We start from the raw sequence: 20,026 nt of genomic DNA on the forward strand, positions 1-20,026 counted from the left end.
TAAACTACTTAAGAAACTAGAGATAAAAGACTTATGGTGTCTTTTAAAGGAGACTCAGCACCTCATGGAGCTTTTATAAAAATTAACCACTTACTAGTGTACAGAGATATTACAAAAAAAAAAACCCAAAAGGCAGAAATAGTCAATACATTGTTTACAGACCACAGAAACAATAGTTATGTGAAAGAAAATGATAATGATGAAACATACCAAAATTTCTGAGATCCAGCTAAATCACACTCCTCAAAGGTAAAAACCATATACCCACAAACATAAATTGGAAACACAACCCCACAAAAATAATAAATAAAAGTAAAAGGTGGCTCTTGGAAAGAATAATAAAATTAATAAACCTCTATCTAATCTAAAAAAAGAGTACAGAAAATCAAATCAATAAAATAGCAAATGAGGTGAAGTCACAACAGAACAAGAAATAAAGAGAATAATCAGAACACATTATATGTATATTATGCCAACAAAACAGAATACAAAAAAAAGCAATGCCTTAAAAAAATGTAAAATACTCAAACTACCAGAAGACAAGACAGAGATATTAAATAATTCAACATCAGAAAAGGAAATTGATATAGCAGTAAAGGAACTACTGAAGACTTCTGGCATTGATGGATTCGGAGAAGAATTCTATCAAACTTCAAAAGAACAATTAGTACACATACTTCACAAATTATCCTCAAAAACTGAGAAAGCACTACACCAGAATCCTTTTATAAGACAAATATAGTCCATACCTAAGCCACAGAAAGATAAAATATGGAAGGAAAATCATAGGCCAATATGCTTGAAGGCAGGGACTATCTTTGGCCTCTTTTTGTATCCCCAGTTTTTAGCATGATAGTTGACACACAGTAGGTGCTTAATAAATGTTTACTGACTAATAGCATTACTGAATATTGATTAAAAATTTTTAAACAAGACCCTGTCAACAACAGTGATTCATCCAAGAAATTATTCATTATGACCAAATGGGATTTGTATCAGGGATTCAAAGATACCTTAACAATAAGAAAACAACTGACATAGTTTATTATATTAAAACCCAAACATTCTAAACCACAGGATCATTTCCATAGATGCAGAAAAGGCATTTGTCAAAGTACAACATTCTTTTATGCAAAAACTCTACAAAGCAAGAATGTCCACACTCCCCACTATTATGGGATAGTTCCAGAAATGCTAACAATGACAAGAAGACAAGAGAAAGAAATTAAAAGAATAAAAGATAGGTAAAATGAATATAAAACCATAACTACTGATTGATATGATGCTAGAAAAATCCCAGAGAATCAGCAAAGATACTGAGAGAATAAATACCCTCAGCCAACTTGCAGGCTACAAAATAAATGCTCAAAAAAACCCCCACTATTTCTATATAACAATGACAAAACCCAAGAAGCAAAAATTAAAAGGGAAATCCCATTCTAAATAACTACAAAATGCACAAAATATCTACAGACTGACCTACCACAGCACAGAAAAGATTTATATAAATTCAGTTTAAAACACATTTCTTAATTTAGATTTTTAATACTATATGATTCAAATTATGAAAGAGATACAGAACTTGATAAAATAACAAAATTAGTTTGGAAAAATAAAACATCTAGAAAATTAAGGGAAAGAATGAAAAGTAACGGGGATGAAGAGGAAATAGCACCTCCAGATCTCAAACTTTATTATAAAGCAGAAGTCATCAAAATCATGTAGTAGGAGATAGATCAATGGAACGAAGTAGACAAGGGAGAATCAGAAACAATGGAGCTCAATAACTCAGGTGTTTGATAAAGGTAAAAACATAAATCATTTAGAAAAAAATTACTGTATGTGATTTTTTAAAAGAATGCTGGGGGGGGGAAGCAGTATAGTAGAAATTAGGCTTAAGCCAACTTCTTATATCATATTCCCACGAGATTAGCCTTAACTTTAAAGATTAAGTGTTGTAAGAAATGATGAGCGGGCTGATTTTAGAAAAACAGAAAGACCTGCATGAAATAATGAAGAGTGAAATGAGCAGAATATACAGTAATAGCAATCCGCGAAATGAGATTACAGATTCAATTCAAGTACCGCCTTCAGGAGGAAGTCTTCCTGAGTGTCCCAAGCTAGTAATGGTACCTTCTCTTCCAAGGTTATTTTGTATCTACTTGGAAAGTACCTTGATAGATCAATTTATATATATGTTGTCTTCCTGATTACAATACAAGCCCCTTTTGGGAAAAGAGGAATATTAATAATATTTTTGGTAAAGCTGTACAGACATTATGAAAATTAATTTGAAACTATACCCCAAAATTTACTAATATATTGTGCTTACCCTTTAACCTATCAATACCACTTCTAGGCCTATCCTCCAAAATGTTCAAAAAGAAGAAATGTTTTTAAAGTGGTAAAGAATCAGAAGTTAAGTGGCCATCCAATGGTTGAAAAATTATGGTATAAGAATATAACAGAATACTGATGAAGTGATGGATACAGATTTAACAACGTAAAAACAAACATCTCTGAAAGACATAAGAAGTTTGATGTTCTTATGAACTTCAAAACATCAGAAGAACAACTTTGAAAGATACAATGACCTATTTGGAGAATAAAATTAAGGGATGAGAGAGGATTATACTAGGAGAAGAAGAAAGGGGAGAGGTAGAATGGGGTAAATTATCTCACAAAAAAATAGAAAAGAAAAGTCTCTTACGGTGTAGGGGAAACGGGGGAAGGTGAGAGGGAATAAGGGAATCTTATTCTCATAGGATTTGGCTTAACGAAGGAATAACATACACATTCAATTGGGTATGGAAATCTGTCTTATCCTAAAGGAAAACAGGGGGAGAAGGGGACAAGAGAGCAGGGGGGTGATAGAGAGGAGAGCAGATTGGGAAAGAGGGTAATCAGAAGCAAATACTTCTGAGCAGGGACAGGGTCAAAAGAAAGAATAGAATAAATGGAAGGGCAGGAGAGGATTAAGGGAAACAGAGTTAGTTGTTCACAACATGTCTACTATGGATGTGTTTTGCATAACTGCACATGTACTATATTGAGCTGCTTGCCTTTTCAATGAGGGTGGGTGAGGAGGGAGGAAGAGAGAAAATTTGAAACCTAAAGTTTTAAAAACATGTTTAAAAAAAATGTTTTCACATGCTACTGGGAAATAAGAAATACAGGAAATGGGGTACAGAAGTCTATCCTCCCCTACAGGAAAACATTTAGTGTTGGATCAACTGAGGAGCGAGAGGAGGAAGGAGGAGGAAGAGGTAGCAGTAAGGGTAACAGTAATGTCTCCAGCTTAGCACAGCCTAGCATGCAGTAGACAGTACAGTCAAATTCAAACACAAACAGGGGCCATTAAACCATACATAAGGATACTTGTGAGCTGCATTTTTGACATGCTTACTGTTTGACTGCTTGGTTATTTTTATACCAGGAAATAGCTTTCCTTTCACTTGCACTGAGCAACCTCAAACAGTGACAACATATTTATTTTTTAATCAACATACACTTTAGGTGTGCTCATTCACCCAATCAATAAATATTGATTAAGCACCTACTACACATCAGGAACTGTGTTCAGTGATGGGAATAAAAATTTTTAAAGGACAGTCTGCCTTCAAAAAATGAGTACAAAGATGTTCAAAATGAATTTAGCTGGCTGGGAAATGAAGAAATGCTTGAGATATCTCTCCTGTCTCCTCTCCTTAAATGAAGGATGAGGATTTCATGGTTTATCTTTACTCTCTATTCTACTTAAGTTTTCCATATTCTTTCATAATTTCACTGTTTCCTACATTTTCCTTCCTCTCAACGTTGCCTGAACTTTCATTTAAACTTTGAACACTTGTATCACTTGCAATTTTCTCTTTCCTGTTACTCTGCATTTTTACCTTCCATCATAAATACGGTGACAAAGTTTGCCAAGCATTAACCATACCTCAAATCATCATCATCTCAGATTGCTCCAATAACTTCAAGTAAGCAAACTCAAATTTCTGGAAAAGGGACTTCAGATTTTTAACAATGGAACCTGTAGTATTCCTATGACTCTCACAAACCATCACACTGACCACACATGCTAGATAGTTTAACATCTTCACCACATATAGCCTACTTATTCTTTCCTCTGTTGAACTGACTCCCATAATTCTCCTAGACTCTAAATCCTTGTTGCCCAAAGAAAAAAAAATTTTGGAACCATTTAATTTGCTTGGGCAGATGGAAACAGTAAAATCTATTTCTATTTGAAATAATAGGTTGGCATGTGTAACAAGTTTTGGCACATGTCCAAATCACCTATGATGGTAGGACCGGTTTCTGGAAAGAGTCATTCTGAATTCCCCTGCCATGTGGATGGATGGGAGTATACTTTTCTATTGGCTATGCCTTTAAAACTCCCAGACTTTGACTGTCTTCTCTTTCTGGCAGCATATAGCAGGTCTGGGGAGAGGAGCGAAGGTCATATTCACCCTCAAGCATGGGTACCATTAACAGAACCAAGTGAGGTGAAAGAATAGTTTTCCCTCCCTGTTTTAGGCCCTGTGGCCTATAGTTTTGTTCTGTTTTGTCCTTTTCAGTTCTAGGTGTAGGCAGTGTATTTTCTGGATTCTTGACTCAGCCATTTCAACTTTGGAGGCAGGATTTCACAGTGGATATTACAGTCAACCCATCAGGGAAGCACTATGAAGCAAGGGGGCCTGGTACTTGAGCCCAAAGGGTGTGTGTGCGTGTGTAAGACTTGGAATCCGGTGGGACTACGCTACATGAGAACAGTTACTGCCTTCCCCAGAGAATGGGGGGCAGTTTATATGTTTACGTCCTCAGTTATGAAGAGGAATATTTGTATATCTGTTCTTACATACTTTTGAAGCAAATATTCCTTTGTAAAAGCTAATCTGTAAAGTAATCAAATGGAACTGGGGCCTGCAGCTAGTAGCAGAGAGAATGGACACCTCTTATACCCCCTTAAGGGTACCAGAGAACCCTAGGGGAGAGATGAAATATAACAGGCAGGGTGGAAGAGGGCAGTCTCTGATATATTTGTAAACTAAGGTTTATGCTAGATAACCACAGCCATGGAAACATACACACAAAACGCAAAAATAAAGCTCTGTGTGTGTGTGTGGTATGCTTAGTTTTGGAATACTTCTGCCACCAACTTCTTCCCTCTTTGACCCAACTTTCACACTTTGGCCAAGTAATATTCCAAATGCACTTATCAGGCAAGAAGCATTTATTAAGCACTTTTTTTTTCTTTTTGGTGAGGCAATTGGGGTTAATTGACTTGCTCAGGATAGCTAGTAAGTACCAAGTGTCTGAGGCTGGATTTGAACTCCGGTTCTCCTGACTCCTCCAAGGTCAAGGTTCTATTCACTGCACCACCTAGCTGCCTCTTTTAAGTACTTTCTGTGTGCCAGGCATTGTGCTTGGGAACACAAAGAAAGACAAAAACAATCCCTGCCTTCAAGGTGCTTACATTCTAAAGGGGGAGATGATAATGCAAACAACTGTGTATATAAAAGCTTTATACGGGATAAATTAGAAGTGCTTGCTCTCAGGGGCAGCTAGGTGGCGCAGCGGATAGAGCACCTGACCTGGATTCAGGAGGTCCTGAGTTCAAATTTGGACTAAGACACTTGACGCTTACCAGCTGTGTGACCCTGGGCAAGTCACTTAACCCTACTGTCTAACCAAAAAAAAAATTAAAAAACTAAAAATAAAAAGAAGTGCTTGCTCTCTTAAAAGGACAGGCATTATCCTTAATAGAGGCTGGAAAAGTCTTACCAAAGGTTAAATTTCTGCCGAGACTTGAGGGAAGCCAGGAAGTATAATGAAGAGGAAAAGCATTCTAGGAATGGAAGAAAGCTAGTGAAAATGTCCAGAATACGGAGAGTGAGTATTCTGTTTGAATAATAGGCAAGGAAGCCAGTGCCACGGGACTATGGATCTAAGTCACCTTATTTTCCTGATCAAAAACCTTAAACCTCCCATAGTTCCGATCCACCCATTATGTATCCAATAAAGAACTCCACTATCATTCAAGGTCTTTCATGATCCAGCTATCCACCATCTTTCTTATTTCACAGTATTCTCCTTGATCTATTCCACTCATCCACACCCATGCCTAGAAATTTCCTCTAATACATTTCTACCTATCAGAAGCCCTTTTCTTTCTTCAAGGCCTACCTCAGGTACCACAAACCCCATCCTGCGTTTCCCCTGTATCAGAGAGATGCTATACTTTCCTCTTCAAATCTTGTCCCAATGGCTGCATCCTATGAATCTAATTATATCTATATTTATAACTACACATGCCAAATTGCAGGCTACTGTTGACAGATGGAATCTGTGTGTCTTTTAATTACAAAGTCAGTGAGCTTCATACTGTTGTATGCTGAGTATTTCATCTAACAAATCAAAAGGACTTACTGCCCTAGCAGCTGATTCAGATATAAACTCCCACACAGGCCATCAGTCATTTCTGATGTATAAAATACAATCAGTATTTTTCGGGTGATGTCTCTTACTGAACACCATTTCTTGTACCTCCTGATCACCTTTCTTGAATAAAGTATTCATGTTACATAAGTGTGACACTTCTCTGTAGTCTACCATTCTTCAGTTCCCCATGTCTCATTCCTAAATTATGTTTTGCAAAATACTTTTCACCATTCTCCCCTATTCTGTATTTGCTCTGGATTCCCTGGGCATTAAAGTATATATTTTATTTAATATGAGGGTCAATTTCTCCATATCTTTATTCCTTGCAATGGATATTATACTGACACATAAGCAACAATTATTTTCATGGTGGTCTTTTGTAAAAGTTTGAAAGCTAATCTATAGTCATATGAAAAAATGCTCTAAATCATTATTGATTAGAGAAATGCAAATCAAAACAACTCTGAGATACCATATCACACCTATCAGATTAGCCAACATGACAAAACAGGAAAATGATAAATGTTGGAGAAGATATGGGAAAACTGGAACACTAATGCATTGTTGGTGGAGTTGTAAAATGATTCAACCATTTTGGAGAACAATTTGGAACTATGGCCAAAGGGCTATAAAAATGTACATACCCTTTGACCCAGCAATAGCACTTCCAGAGCTATTATCCCAAAGAGATCATACAAATGGGAAAAGGACCCACATGTACGAAAATATTCATAGCAGCTCTTTTTGTGGTGGCAAAGAATGGGAAATTGAGAGGATGCCCATCAACTGGGGAATGGCTGAACAAACTGTGGTATATGAATGCAACGGAATACCACTGTGCTTATACGAAAAGATGAACAGACTGACTTCAGAAAAACCTGGAAAGACTTGTATGGTCTGACGCTGAGTGAAATGAGCAAAACCACTAGAACGCTGTACACAGTAACAGCCACATTGTGAGATGACTAATATTGATAAATTTACCCCTTCCCAGCAATACAAGGATCTAAGACATCTCCAAAGGCCTCATGATGGAAAATGCTATCCACATCCAAAGAAAGAACTATGAAAGTTGAAAAAAAAAAGTTTGAAAACTAATACAGCAATATGAGGTGACCAAGTATCACATTCAATGAAGTTTCTTTTTATTTCTGGATGCAACAACTTGATCTCCTCTCCAAGAAGATCCTCTCTGAGGACCATCCTTCCATTTAGCAGCAGCATTGTTCTGTTCTCACTTACAGCAAAAAAGTAAAGGTTAACATGAATCACTTCTTCCAGCAGTATCTCCACGTGAAGATTAAAGAATCATGGTATTATAGATCTGAAACTCAGAGGCCTCCAGAGCCATCTAGTCCAAAGCCCACATTTAATAATGAGGAAAATGAGGACCAGAATGGTTTTAAATGACTTGCCCAAGATCACATAAGTAAGCATCAAAAACAGGATCTGAGCCCAGGTTTTCTGACTGTAGAGTTTCAAATTTATAGAGTACCAAGAATATGTTTATAGACATCTAAAATTGTACAAGTCTAAGCATCCTCTTCTCCCTTTTTATGCCACTGTCACTATAAAAAAATAGTAGGGAGACGATGAGGACTGAGGGTCATTATAAAATGTTTGTTTCAGGGCTTGCTATAGCCAAATAATCAAATAATCACTGACAGGTCAGTCTAAGGTTAATTAACATCTCCCACAATTTCTTGGGCTACTTCTCAAGAAGCAGTCATGAGCTGTATAGCCAGTACCTCACAGTTCACAACTTGAAATTCTAGCACACTGTAGGAAGGAATCAGTCAGTCATAGCTTTGGAGCTAGAAGGGTCCTTAAAAGGCTGTCTTGTCCAATCCCCTCATATTATGAGTAAACTGAGGGAAGAAAACTGAATAAACCAATGTCATAGGCTCTCAATCTATAAGCAAAGCCTTGTCCCACAATATACTACAGAAGATTTAACTGAATGTGAAAATTTGTTCAAGCAAATTCCTGGAGTGAACTGTTTCTCTTAACTATCAGTCTTATCTTCGTAAAAGAATCCTGCTCAAAAACACTACATGGGACTATTAGTCATATCTAGTTCAAATGTCTCAAATTACATGGCAAGAAAAATTAATCTCCAAAAAGGTAAAGTGACCTGACTAATGTCAGAAGTGACAGACGAGTACCACAGCTAAGACTATACTCCCTCTGTGTACTTTGTTTAACTGATAGCTCAATAAACTGAGGTTTTTACATCATTTTCCCAAAAGGGACTCATCCTACTGCTCGAAAGTAGGGTCCCGGTGTTTCTAGTTCTAGTTAATGGTAAGAAAAGATCTGTATTTGTCACAGTAAAGTCACATCAAGATAACATACAGTTGTCTACTAATGCTGAAATAGTTCTAGCTATCAGAATTCCTCAGATAACCACCTCAAAATCCTCAGTCATATATAAAAATTAAATGCTGAAAAATGGGCCACTTTGGTCACCTTAGTAATCTTTTCTCTACAAGCTACTGATTCAGTATTTCTGTCACAACTGTCCTTGTTCTCAACCCCTTTGTTACTAAAATCTCCATATAAGAAAATGAAATACCTTATACAAAAAACAAGTTCTTTTGAAATGGGGCTCTTAGCAACAACACACACACACAGAGCTTTCTCCTTCCTGTGCTTAAATGTTATAAGAAATTCAAGTTATCACGATGTACATTTTCTATTATGCTCTGATGAATGACCAATTTTTTTATTACTTCACTTTTGAATTTTAAAAAAAACATTTCTTCACATAACTTTAGTGTTAAAAATAGCTTATAAAAACAAAATTGGCCTTAGAATAAACTAAAAAACTTTTAACTCAAGATTCCTCAACTAAGACTTAACTTCAGACCAACTTCCTATTGGTGGAGACAGTCAGACCTAAAATAAAAATGTACTAAAAGACAATGTGTTCAAATTACTTTTTCATGTGAACATTTCAATATATAAAGAACAGAACAGTGTATATGAAACTGTGAACTTCTGGTCCTTTAATTTTAAAATAACTATTACATTTAATATGCCAATAATAAAACTGCCTAGATTACGTGGGTCCCCTTTTGAACTTCAGTTCTCTTCTGTGCATGTTTTTAATGTTGCATTGATACTCTTTTTTCCTTCTTTTATTTTATAGTTTTTGTTTTGTATTATAACCAATATCTACAACTTCCCTTACTCCCCCCCCATAGATGGCCTCCTAAAGGACAATCAATCTTTTATTCTGAAAAATTGAATTTGTTTCAAAAGTAGTACATGTTTGGTGAACCGCATGTTTAACCAAAGGAAAACTTTTTTTTAAGACTTTTAATAGGAAAAACATCAAACAGATTAAAAAAATTTATCTTTCAAAAAGTCTAAGAAAAATATCCTTACTCTTTTTCTGCATCTCCTTCACTTTCTTCTGTATCATCGAAGCTCCAATTATTTTTAAATCCTCCATCTTTCTTGAACTGTGATCTAGCCAAAGCTGAAATGAAAATAAACTGAAGTAAATCCTTCAAGGTACAGAACAAATCAATGTGAAATCAGTGTGTGCTTTTCCAGGTCCTCTGCATATCTCCCCCTTCCCCACCTGCTGTTCCCCTTTATTTCAGTCATTTCCCAACAGGAAATTTTGGTGGAAAAAGAAGTTAAATTACTGGCTAAAATATGAATTGAATCTTTCTTTAGTATTTCATTTATTTGCCTCATTCAAACTATAAGCCCCTTTAAGAATTTCTTTTTTTAAAATAGTATTTTGTTTTCCAGTTACTTGTAAAGATAATTTTTAACATTCTTTTTTAAATAAAATTTTTAGTTCCAAATTTCCTCTCTCCCTCACAGACTAGGCAATTTGATACAGGTTATATATGTGCAATCATGTAAAATATATTTACACACATGACTGAAAAGTAGCAGGAAGTAGAGGAATGAGGAGGGACAGGGTAAGTAGGGTGAGGATAGTGAGAAAAAAATAGGAATGAGGAAAACACACAAGTAACTGTAGCTTAGAATGTGAATTTACCCATAAAACAAATGGATAGCAGATTAAAAATTTGAATTCAACAATATATTACTCTCAGGAAACATTATAAAAATGAGACATACACACAAAGACAAAGTGCAATAGAATTTAGTATGTAAAAAAATTTAGTATGTAGAAATCATGACCTCAGACAGAGTTAAAAGTTAAAACAGATTAATTCAAAAGTGAAAAATTGAAAAAATGACACTGTCAGCATTATTATTCAATATTGTTTTAGCATTTGAAATACCTAGACAATACAAAATACCTGAGCATATACCGGACAAAACAGACACAGGAGCTATAATGAACATAAATATAAAAACACTTTATACAAAAACTCAGATCTAAATATCTGAAGTAATATTTCCTGTTCATGGGTAAGTAAAGCCAATATAATATTTAAAACTACAATTTTACCTGTCTAATCTATTTATTCAATGTCATCCCAATTAGTAAGAGCTGTTCCCTCAATTAATAAATGGTCAAAGGACACAAACAGGCAGTTTTCAGATGGAGTAATCAAAGTTATCTATAGTCATATAAAAAAATGTTCTAATTAGAGGATTAGAGGAAATGAAAATTAAAACAGCTCTGAAGCACCACCTCACACCTATCAGATTGGCTAATATGACAGAAAAGGAAAATAACAAATGTTAGAGGGGGATGTGGAAATATTGAGACGCTAATGCATTGTTGGTGGAGTTGTAAACTTATTCAACAATTCTGGAGAGTTATTTGTAACTATGCCCAAAGGGCTATAAACCATGCATACTTTTAAAAATCTTTATCTGTGGTGTTTTTTTTTTTTGGCGGGGGTCTGTGTTTTCTTTTACAACATAACTAATATGGAAATGCTTTGCATGACTGCACATGTATAACCTATATCAAATTGTTTGCCTTCTCAAGGGGGGAGGTGAGTGGGAGGAAAGAATTTGGTACTTAAAAATTTAAAACTTGTTTTTACATGTAATTGGCAATAAATAAAATTATACACAGTTATATATTTTAAAAAAGAAAGACTTATGAATTCCAATAAAAGCAATGACCAATCATGTTTCACGGTCACTGGGGGGATTCATTTTGCCTGACTCAGCTTATTGTTATAAGGTGCCCCCTGCCTTTTCTCTTGATTAATGGGGGGTGTTTGTGTGTGGGGGGGTTGTTGGGTTGGAGTATAGTGGAAAGAGTGGCTTAGGAATAGTAATGCCGGGGCAGCTAGGTGGCACAGTGCATAGAGCTCCGGCCTTGGAGTCAGGAGGACCTGAGTTCAAATAAGACCTCAGACACTTGACAATTACTAGCTGTGTGACCCTGGGCAAGTCACTTACCCCAACTGCCTCACCCCCCCCCCAATAGTAATGCCAAAAAAAGGTGAATAAGTGTTCATATCCTTTGACCAAGAGATTCAACTAATAGGCCTCAAATACACTAAACTATTGCTAACAGTACTTTTTGAGATAGCAAAAAAACAACAACTTAAAATGAAATAGATGCCCATCAATTGGGGAATGGCTAAACAAACTGGTATATATGAATGTAATGAAAACACTGCTGTGATGTAAGCATGATGAATGCAAGGAAGCAGGGAAAGATTTAGTGGACCTGATACAGGTAAGTAAGCAGATCCAAGAAAACAATATATATAATGACTACAAAAATATAGATGGAAATAACAACCATAAAGCAACAAAAAGTGAATGCTGCAAATTTCAAGTCTTGTTAAATGATTGTTGACTTGCAAAATTACAAAGAATAAGCACAACTGCAAAGAAGAAATGAGAAAACATTCTAACCCTACTCCTTTATGGAAGAAGTAGGAGATCCATAGGTGTAGAATATTGCACTTATTTTCAGACTTTTCCCATGTATCAGTCAGTTTTATAGATTTCTCCTTTTTTCTTTTTCTTTAAAAGTATGTTATATGGGATAGTTTTGGGGTGGGGTAAGGGAAGGATATGGGAGAATTTTGGATGTAAAAAAAAAGATATCAATAAAATTTATTTTGAAAGATAGTGATACTAAAACCAAAAGAGGGTAATTGAATTAGTTTTTAAAGTACTGAAGAGAAGTTCAGTTGAAAGCACAGAGAAGCAGGATAGTTTTTAAAGTAACATTAAGAGTTTGTTTTATACTTCTAAAAATGCAAGCAGTATAAAATGGTATAATAAATATAATATTTATAGTATAATATAGGATTTGCTTTTTGTGTTTTCCTTTATGTATGAAAATGTACAATAAGTTCAGAAGAAAAAAATTAAAAAGCAAACAAACCAAAGAATTAACAGTGTCTTCTTTGTGAGCAACTGAGTCTTCTTTGTGAGCAACTGACTCTGTAGCTGTGAGGCTGAATTTTCTTCATATACTTCAATCAAAATAAGATAACAGATTGCCACTCCTCTCACCAAACATTTGTTTTGGAAAATAATGATTTTCACAAAAAAAATGTTATTTATATTAACATGTAACAGAGTTACTGTTGTTTTTAACAGAATTAAAACACTTTAAAATTTTGTCAATTTTAACTTAGAACACAGTAAATACCAGTCCTCAATAATTAAGAATGAAAAATGGTCCTAGGAATGACGAATTTAAGAATTGCCAGTTTAGAGAACCCTGAAAATTCAAGTAAAATTGATTGAAAAAATAATTTCAGCAATAGCAAAATATAAACTCACAATAATTATCAGCTTTTCTGTATTATCAAAAAAAAAAGCCCACAACATAAATTGAAAGAGAAATTCCATTCAAAAGAACTCTACAACGTATAAAATATTTGGGAATTATATACCTACCAAGCACATAAAGAAATATACATTCATATTTACACACACCCAAGTATAAAATACTCTGTAGAAATATAAATTACTGAAGAAAAAATTGATTGCTAATGGGCAGTTTATGCCAATAATAAAGATGGTACTACTACCCAAATTACTTACTTAGTGTCATACCAATTCAACTATCAAGAGATTACTTTATAGGACTAGAAAAAAATTATAATGAAATTCATCTAGAAGAAAAGGTTAAAATTCTCAAGTGAAATAAAGATGGGGAAAAGTGGGAAAGGCACCTATTAGTACCAGATTTCGAACTATTCTACAAAGCAACAATCATCAAAACTCTTTGGTATTAGCTAAAAAGAAGTTTATCAGTGGAACAGATCAGGCATAGAAAGTAGAAAAATAAATTAGCATAGTGCCAGATAAAACTCAGACTCCCAACTATTGAGATATTAGTATTCAATAAAAACTCCGGGGGAAAGTAGCAGAAATTAGGTTTAGAACAACATCTCATACAATATATTAAAGCAAATTCCAAATAGATATGTGAACTAGGTATGAAATTAGATGCATAAACAAATTAAGACAGGAAGGAAAGCTATGGCTTTTATACACATGGACAGACGAACACACAATCAAACAACTGATTATTACAGAAGGTGAAATGTACAATTTTAATTACTGCTAGATACAGATTAGTGGGAATAAGTGGTTGAATTATTTAAGTTCAAACACTGTAACCACTAGGCTGGAATCAATTACCATATTTTATATAATTATAACTTAGAATAGTAAGAACTTGAATATACGCAACCACTTCATACAATTTATTATTCACACTAATGATAACCTAGTTCTGCATAAAATTAAAACATTTCTTTTAAAAAAGTAGAGGCAAAATTAAAAGGAAATGGTTGGGGCAGCTAGATGGCACAATGGATAGAGCATCGCCTCTGGAGTCAAAAGGACCTGAGTTCAAATTTCACCTCAGATACTTGACACCTACTAGCGGTATGATCAGGGCAGGTCACTTAACCCTGATTGCCTCACCAAAAAAAAAAAAAAGGTGGGGGAAACAGTTAATTGTGGAAAAAACTTTTCAGCAAGTTTCTGTCATAAAGGTCTGACACCCAAAATGTATGAAGTTCAAATTCAACTGGGATAGGAACACAGAAGGCTCAAAACAAGATTGGCAAACTATCAAAAACCATAAGAAAAATATGCTCCAAATTACTAATAACTTTTAACTTCGATGTCTTACCTCACAGCCATCAGATTGGTAGGGATGACAAAAGGAAAACAGACACACCACCAATGAACTATTTAGTGGAACTGTGAAATGGTTTGACCATTTGGGAAAACAGTCAAACTATAGCCAAAAAGGAGGCCAATGTTCCTGAGTACATGGTAAGGATTAAGGAATAAGAATACTAGAAAGGTAGGAGGGGGCTAGGTTAAAGAAAGGCTTTGAATGTCAAACAGCATTTTGTATTTGATCCTAGAGGTGACAGGGAGTAATCTGGAGTTAAACTGAGTAGAGAAGTTGACAAGGTGGGACTTGCACATTAGGAAAAATCACTTTGGTGGCTGAATGGAAGATGCACTGAAGGGAGGAAGAATCTTAAGGCAGGCATATTCACCAGCATATTTCAATAGTCCAGTTGTGAGGAGATGGGCCCTGCACCAGGGTGGTGGCAGTGTCAAGTGAGGGTGACAGATGTGAGAAGTGAAGGATAACTCCTAGATTGAGAGACTAGATGGTGATCCTCTCTACAGAAATAGGTCAACGGGGATGGTGGCAATGGCATATGGGAAAGATAATGAGCTATTTTTGGACATGTTAAGTTTAAGATATCTACAAGACTTCCAGTATGAGATGCCTGAAGAGCATCTGGAGATCATAAGAGAGGTTGGGGTGGCATAGTTAGATTTGAGAATTATCATACAGATGGCAATTAAATCCATGGGAGCTGATGAGATCACCAAGTGAAGTAGAGTAGATAAATAAGTAAAAGGGCCTAGGCCCTGTGGAACACAAAGTTAGAAATCCAGCGAAGGAGATGGAGGAGTAGTCACAGAGGTGGGAGAAGAACCAGAAGAGAATGATATCCTAAAAATCTAGAGAAAAGAGCATCAAGGAAGAAAGGTGATTAACAGCGTCTAAAGAGAAGTCAAGGAAAATCAGTGATGCAGCTTAGTGAGAAAATAAAGGTGTTAGATAAACTTCAAGTGGGAATTGTTTACAGCCACCATCCACCATGAGTTTGGTATTTATAATATATGCGAAAAGAAGCAAAGTATTTACAGTATTATAGATTTCAATTGTTATGATAAGTGAGTATTATCTGAAATGAAATTTTTTTTGTTGAGATGTTAGCACAAAAAGTCACAATTCTAGGGAATTACTTGTGAGAAAATGTTTTGCATGTTAGAAATTTTGTTTTGTGTACTGCATTTTATGGGTTATTTCACAGTTACTATATTAGGAAAATGTGTATATTATCAGAATTAATGTTTGTTATAAAGAATTACATACAGAAAAGTGTATTTCTAGTGAAAGATGACAATTTTTGGTAGTTGCAGGAACCTAACCGCTATTTCCCATAGGTTCCATATATCAACATTCACGTTTTTTTACTTTTGTGCTGTTTTTCAGAAATATTACTCTCACGAAAGTTGAGGACTGACTGTACTATGAGCCAGCTATTTTACTAGAGATTAAAGAGAAAAAGGACTCATATGCATAAAAATACTTATAGTAGCTCTTTTTGTAGTGGTGAAGGAGTAGAAACAAAGTGGGTGCCTGTCCATCAACTGAAAACTAGATTAACAAATCACGTTATATAATGAATATATGAAACATACATAATGAAATAGTAGTGCTATAAGAAATGGAAAAAGGATTCAAAGAAACCTGGGAAGACTTTTATGAACTGATAGAGAATGAAGTGAACAGAGGGGCTGCTGGATGGCACAGTGGATGGAGTGCCAGGCATGGAGTCAGGACTCATCTTCCTAAGTTCAAACCCGACTTCAGACACTTACTAGCTGTGCTGAACCTGGACAAGGAACTTAACCCCATTTGCCTCAGTTTCCTCATATGTAAAATAAATTGGAGAAGGAAATGGCAAAACACTCCAGAATCTCTGCCGAGAAAACCCAAAAGGGGGTCATGAAGAGTTGAACACAACTGAACAACACTTATTTAGTAAGCTATGAATGTCAGTGGTTTTTCTAAATACCTTTCCTTTTTAGGTCATTTACCAATATGGAACCATAAAACACCGCAATGAACATGCTGGGAGTTCACATGATAAAAATTTCTAAACAACGATATTTTGATACCTAAAACATTTTTAAAATGGTTCAGAAATTTATTTTAATTGATAGCATACAATAACAGATTAGAGACTTTTAATATTTAATATTTTCTTAGGGTGGCACCATCATAAAACAATTTAACAGTCATCTACCACAAAAAAATTTCTTCCAAAAGTGATTTTCTTCTTACCTTCCAGCAGAAGTAAAGTAACAAAAGTTAACTTAATTGCCATGTTAATTAAAGTAAACAATAGGGCAGCTAGGTGGCTAAGTGGATGCAGCCCCAGCCCTGGATTCAGGAGGACCTGAATCCGACCTCAGACACATAACACTTACTAGCTGTGTGACTCTGGGCAAGTCACTTAACCCCAGTGCCTAGCCCCCCCCCCAAATTAAAGTACACAATGACAAATATAATTTTATTTGGCTTTGAAGTATATCATAGGATTTTTCTGGTAGACTATCACTTTTCTAACTATGCTTTCTTCCCCAAATGTGCTTATTTATTAAAATGTGTTTCATAAAAGCCAAAATGTCCGTGTGATATAAAGTTGAAGAGGAAATCTAGTCTAAGTGGGATTGCCTTTCATTTTTGTAAGTGGTCTCTCATCTATTATAAACTCTTTGAGAATAAGGAACATATCTTATACCAGGGTTTAAGAAATCCGAACCATCAACTTATTGTAGTAAAGCACAATTAAATCATAGCACCAAATATTTGGGATTCAATCTTATCCTCAAATATGGCAGCATAATTTGCTGAGATTATATTTTACTATCACTTAAAGAAGTACACAGTCCTATATAGTATTACACAGTGTAAGCAATATTGGAGGCTAGCCTGGGAGCTTCTGAGACTTCAGCTGTTTCAGCTAGTCCAGCCCATGTTTGATTTCTATTTCATACAAAGGGCTAGATGGCTACCAGTTATGGCCTAGAAAAATCTTGACTAGGTCCTCAGCTCTTTCTAGATCTTCTTGATTTTCATCAGCATTATAAGAACTGATGACAAATTTTGTGGATATATTGTTTCTCCTGCTGCTATGATGAAACTATAGGGGAAAGGAAGATAAATAACTTGCAAAGATCAAACAGCCAGTATGTGTCAGAACTGGTATTTGAATTCAAGTCATAGATCTACACCAGCTTTCCACCACTAACTCTCTCTCTGTCTCTCTCTCTCTCTCTCTCCCCGCCCCTACACAGGTATCATATTGCCTTTAAGCTACTATCTTAACTTTTTTTTTTTTGCACTTTTTGGTGAGGCAATAGGGGTTAAGTGACTGGCCCAGGGTCACATAACCAGTAAGTGTCAAGTGTCTGAGGCCAGATTTGAACTCAGGTCCTCCTGACTCCAACGTAGAAGCTCTATCCACTGCGCCACCTAGCTGCCCCCTTAATTAAATTTTTAGTTGATACTCTAGAGTACTCTGTAAACCATCATGTGATTTCATAAATAGAAATAACTGACTCCAATCTGCCAATCACTTTCCTCCTTAATTTATTATTTTGTCTTAGTAACCCATAGCAATACATCAAATAATAATAATGACAATGAACATCCTTGCTTCACTTCTGATCTAACTAGAAAAGTCCCCAGTGTGTTAACACTACAGGTAATGTTAATACTTGGTTTTATACAAATTGTTAAGATCAAAGTAAATAAGATATTTTGTTCTTATGCTTCAATATTTAACATACATGTTTTATATTTTACTGAAGGATTTTTCTGCATCTCTTACTATAATCGTGCTTTTAGTTTGCCATTAATATGATTATTATGCTAGTTGATTTTCTAATTTTGAACTTTCCTTACATTGTTCATATGAATCCAACTTGGTCACAATGAACTATTTTTTTAGTTAAGTTGCTCTGCTTTGCCAGTGTATTATTTAATTTATCCTATCAGTATTCATTAGTGATGTTAAACCGTAATTTTCTTTCTCTACTATATAACTTCCTGATTGGGGAATCTGGACCATCTTTATCTGAAGAATTTAGTAGATGGATAGAGCACCAGCCCTGAAATCAGGAGGATCTGAGTTCAAATCCAGTCTCAGATCAAACACATAACACTAGCTGTGCGACCCTGGGCAAGTTACTTAACTCCAATTGCCTTAAAAAAAAAATTTAGTAGATGGGGCAGCTAAGTGGTGAAGTGTATACAGTGCTGGGCCTCGGACACCTACTAGCTGTGTGTGACTCTGGACAAGTCATTTATTCCTCTTTGCCTCAGTTTCCTGTCTGTAAAATAAGCTGGAAAAGGAAATGGCAAGCCACTCTAGTATCTTTGGGGCCCCCCCCAAAAATCCAAATGGAATCATAAAGAATTAGACACGACTGATAACACTCTTATTTCTCTATATTTGAAAAGTTTACATAGCACAATGCAATGGCAAGTGTTATAGGTGGAATCAGATGACTTGAGTTCAAATCCAGATTCCACTACTTTCTACCTCTATGACCTTGGGCAAATCAACACTCTTGGGTCTGAGCCTCAGTTTCATCATCTATCAAATGATGGGGTTAGACTGGTTGACCTTACGAGGTTCTTTCAGCTGTCCATCTATGATCTTGTTATTATTTTAAATGTTTGATAAAATTCATTTATACCTAGTTCCCTATGTGGCTGTTTTCAATCTCCCTCAAATCCAAATAAATGCAAAATTAAATTAAAAGAGTATAATGGGAATTCTATTAGTGTACAGATTAGACTGGATGGCTGCTGAGCTTCCTTTCAACCCTCAAATTCTATGACTATGAACTGGATGAATGATACAGTGTGTAACTATAATGGCTACAGCCTGGCCTGTTTAAAGACAACTTACAACACTAAAAAAATGGGAAATGGATAAAGGAACAAACACTGACTGAGACAATTACCATGTCCTAGGAAATTTAACAGATATAAATCAATCACCACAAGGAGACTTGAAATAGCATTGGTGAGTGAGCTGTTTTCAACACGCTTGTCAAGTTAAGAAATATTACAGCCAAGCCACCATCCACAAGTCAGTTTAGAATATAAACTTATTTGTAAAAGTTTACAGAGGATAGTGAAGTTAATTAATGAGCAACAATCATTCCAGGGAGATGGAAGGAAAAACAAGTTTACAGAAAAGGATGACCCAATGCCAGATCAAATCCAGGGCACTTTAGGATGAAACTAGAAGATGACAAATAGAAGAGATATTATAATAAGGCTTCTATAAACTCCCCTCCACCCTCCCCCAATTAGTAACACTTGAACTATCACCTTGGCCCTGATTTATCACATGATAATAATAAATAACATTTATTACTTAAAGTTTTCAAAGTGATCTACATGCATGGTACCATTTGGGCCCAAGAATAAAATATAAGGTAGGTATTAGGATATAATCCCGTTTTACAGATGAGAAAACTAAGGCTCAAAATTATTAAGTAACTTGCCCAAGGTCACACTGCTAATGTCACA

At 35.4% G+C, this 20,026-nt stretch overlaps 1 protein-coding gene across 5 annotated transcripts in view; it reads right to left on the reverse strand.

Moving 5' to 3' along the window:
• Positions 1-20,026, reverse strand: part of SENP6 (SUMO specific peptidase 6) — a 117,952-nt gene that overhangs the window by 89,430 nt on the left and 8,496 nt on the right. For 3 of the 5 annotated variants that reach the window (XM_021000199.2, XM_021000197.2, XM_021000198.2), the window contains exon 2: positions 9,835-9,928. In XM_021000199.2, the coding sequence (XP_020855858.1) occupies positions 9,835-9,928 (94 nt within the window). Of the gene's footprint in view, positions 1-9,834; positions 9,929-20,026 lie in introns of those variants that run through there. The other 2 variants (XM_078155279.1, XM_021000200.2) reach the window with 1 other exon arrangement.

Source organism: Phascolarctos cinereus, unplaced genomic scaffold (assembly GCF_003287225.1).
Source record: "Phascolarctos cinereus isolate Bilbo 61053 unplaced genomic scaffold, phaCin_HiC Scaffold_5;HRSCAF=322, whole genome shotgun sequence".
Taxonomy (NCBI): domain Eukaryota; kingdom Metazoa; phylum Chordata; class Mammalia; order Diprotodontia; family Phascolarctidae; genus Phascolarctos; species Phascolarctos cinereus.